This window comes from Meleagris gallopavo, chromosome 8 (assembly GCF_000146605.3).
Source record: "Meleagris gallopavo isolate NT-WF06-2002-E0010 breed Aviagen turkey brand Nicholas breeding stock chromosome 8, Turkey_5.1, whole genome shotgun sequence".
In the NCBI taxonomy this organism is placed as follows: domain Eukaryota; kingdom Metazoa; phylum Chordata; class Aves; order Galliformes; family Phasianidae; genus Meleagris; species Meleagris gallopavo.
In genome coordinates, this window is record NC_015018.2 from 10,114,902 (window position 1) to 10,117,242 (window position 2,341).

Consider the following 2,341-nt stretch of genomic DNA (forward strand, 5'->3'; position numbering starts at 1 on the left):
ATATATATAAAAAATACAGCTTCTTAAGATAATTTATGTAGCCATTACTATTACAAATAATTTAGAAAGCATAACTAATAAGCACCTAACCAAGCATTTGAATTAAAAGGCATCTTCCTTAACAACAGCTCATGCATGACTACCTCTCATTCAGACCAGCTATCTCTCAAGATGCACAATTATAGTTCTTCAAGTTCTTTGCCTCGAGCTAATACTCAAATGTGTAGTAAGAAGAGACTAATCAACATTTTTCAGGATAAAAGTCATAAAAGGTAATTGAAAGACTTAAACAAGCATACATCCCACACCTCAGTTCATTTTTAAATCATCAGCATTGAGCCAGGGTTGGTCATCCATAAATCCAGATTACACCACGTACAAAACAAATATTTCATATTCTTGAGACCAAGTCAGTCATTCTAATAAGACAGATTGCTTATAGCCACCAACTGTCAAATTACACTTTTTTTGTACCTGACTCCTGTGCTCTATAGAGTTCGATTCCTTGCCAGATTTGAGCTCTAATGGCATTATCCTGGACTGTACGCCACACTGACGATGGATTTTCACCCTGGCTGTAACATCAATCTTTCCCTTCAATCCAAACCTGGGAGACCAAATGTTCTCTTCAATGTCTAAGATATCTACAATTTCTACCTTAGAAGAGCAATCTCCTGTTTTGTCTTCACTTGGCCTAGGAAGAAACCAAAGGAAGGGGGAAGTTAATGATTTTCCTTAATATTTCAAGATTAAAACACATTGCAATATGCATGCACTGACAAACTATTACATCTGAATAGTGGTTTAATATTCCAGTTCTTAGTCTTCTATTTACAGCAGCTTCTACCTTAGCCAGCTGATTAAAAGAACAAGGATGTTTAAGTACTAACACATCTACTCTCTACCACGTTGTTTACAATGATTTTAATATCACTGTGATTTTTATGTCAGTCCTCCCTCAGCCTTATAGTAATCATTCTTAATGTCTTTCCCACTACTCATAATTGCAACTAAATATGGAGCTCAATATTAGCTATTTAGGTATCAAGGCAATGAATTGCTCCATGTCAGTTAAGAGATTTGTATAAAAAGCACTCTTCTAAAAATTGGAAGCGTCCCAAACAAGATATACAAATTAGGATAATTTCTAATTTTGGATTCTTACAGTTTCAGTTGCATTTTATTTTGGTTAGCTGGATTGTGCATGAACTCTTCTGTCCACTTAAAAAATGAAGGCAAATATTCTTCTATCTCCTGCATTACCTCTGTTTGTTTCAGCTTTAAATGATACCTACAAAATAAAGCCATTTACATTAGGGCAATAGCAAAATTAGCTTCACCTTTGGTACCAAAGTACTTCACATTCATGGAAATAATTGTCAAGTTTAAAGAACCATCTTTAAAACACAGAGAGCAACACATTCACATCACCTGATTAACTCATAAAACTACAGCTGAGCACCCATTAAGAGAAATAAACTACATTTTCCATTAAACTCTAGCAGGGCAGGCATATTAAATTACATTATAGAACAGGGAAATATAAGAGATACCAAAATTTCATTAAGATTTTTTGGTAAGATGCTCCCCTAATAACAGTAACCATTTGTTAAAGCATCTAATCTTCCAAACATAAAAACAGATTCTTGCAATGTACTTACATTTCTTTGAGATACTTTTGCCCATAAACAATTTTATTTGCTAGTTCCTCTACTTTTTCAGGTGACAAGTTATTTGTTACAGATTGCTGGAAAATTTCATGAAGAATTGTACCAATGAGTGTTTGCCGTGAACCACACTCAGGGCCCTGCAATACAAGTTATACAGTACAAAAAGTTTAAGATTCATATTCACTTCATGCAGATTTTCCACAGAATTTCTGGGCTTATTTGTTGCATGTGACACATCCCAATTGTTTTTATTAAAATCATTAGATCTTTCATCTCACTTATTAATGTGGATTCAAATGTGACTGCAATACAGACAAACTACAGTGAATCTCTTCTATTGCTTTATCTCCCATTTTTATTCCAAATAATCAAGAGTGGTGTTATCAGAGTCAGTACCCTTTGTGTTGTCCTGTATGGGAACTGCTGAATCACGGCCTGAAACTCTGGTTGATCACCTGAGGCGAGCAATAAGTCAGCCATAGAGCACAGGTGAAGGCAATTCACCTGTGCTGCCAGAAGGGGTGGAGCCTGGCTGCACCTTTCCTAGACCCATTTAAGAGCTGACTAGCAGGGGAAAGTATCTCTTCTGGAGATCCCTTCTCTGGAGTTTTGCAGCAAGCCCTGGACATGGGTAAGCTTTCTATCTATTCTCTTTTTGTTATTATAATCTG

The 2,341-nt window shown here is 35.8% G+C and overlaps 1 protein-coding gene across 1 annotated transcript in view; it reads right to left on the minus strand.

Moving 5' to 3' along the window:
* DNA2 (DNA replication helicase/nuclease 2) overlaps positions 1-1,813 on the minus strand; it is a gene marked incomplete at its 5' end in the record, with an annotated part of 11,966 nt that extends 10,153 nt beyond the window's left edge. Inside the window, 3 exons of the mRNA XM_019617937.2 lie at positions 475-694; positions 1,166-1,291; positions 1,662-1,813. Of these exons, the coding sequence (XP_019473482.1) occupies positions 475-694; positions 1,166-1,291; positions 1,662-1,813 (498 nt within the window). The remainder of the gene's footprint in view (positions 1-474; positions 695-1,165; positions 1,292-1,661) is intronic.
* Between the last annotated feature and the right edge of the window lie 528 nt (positions 1,814-2,341).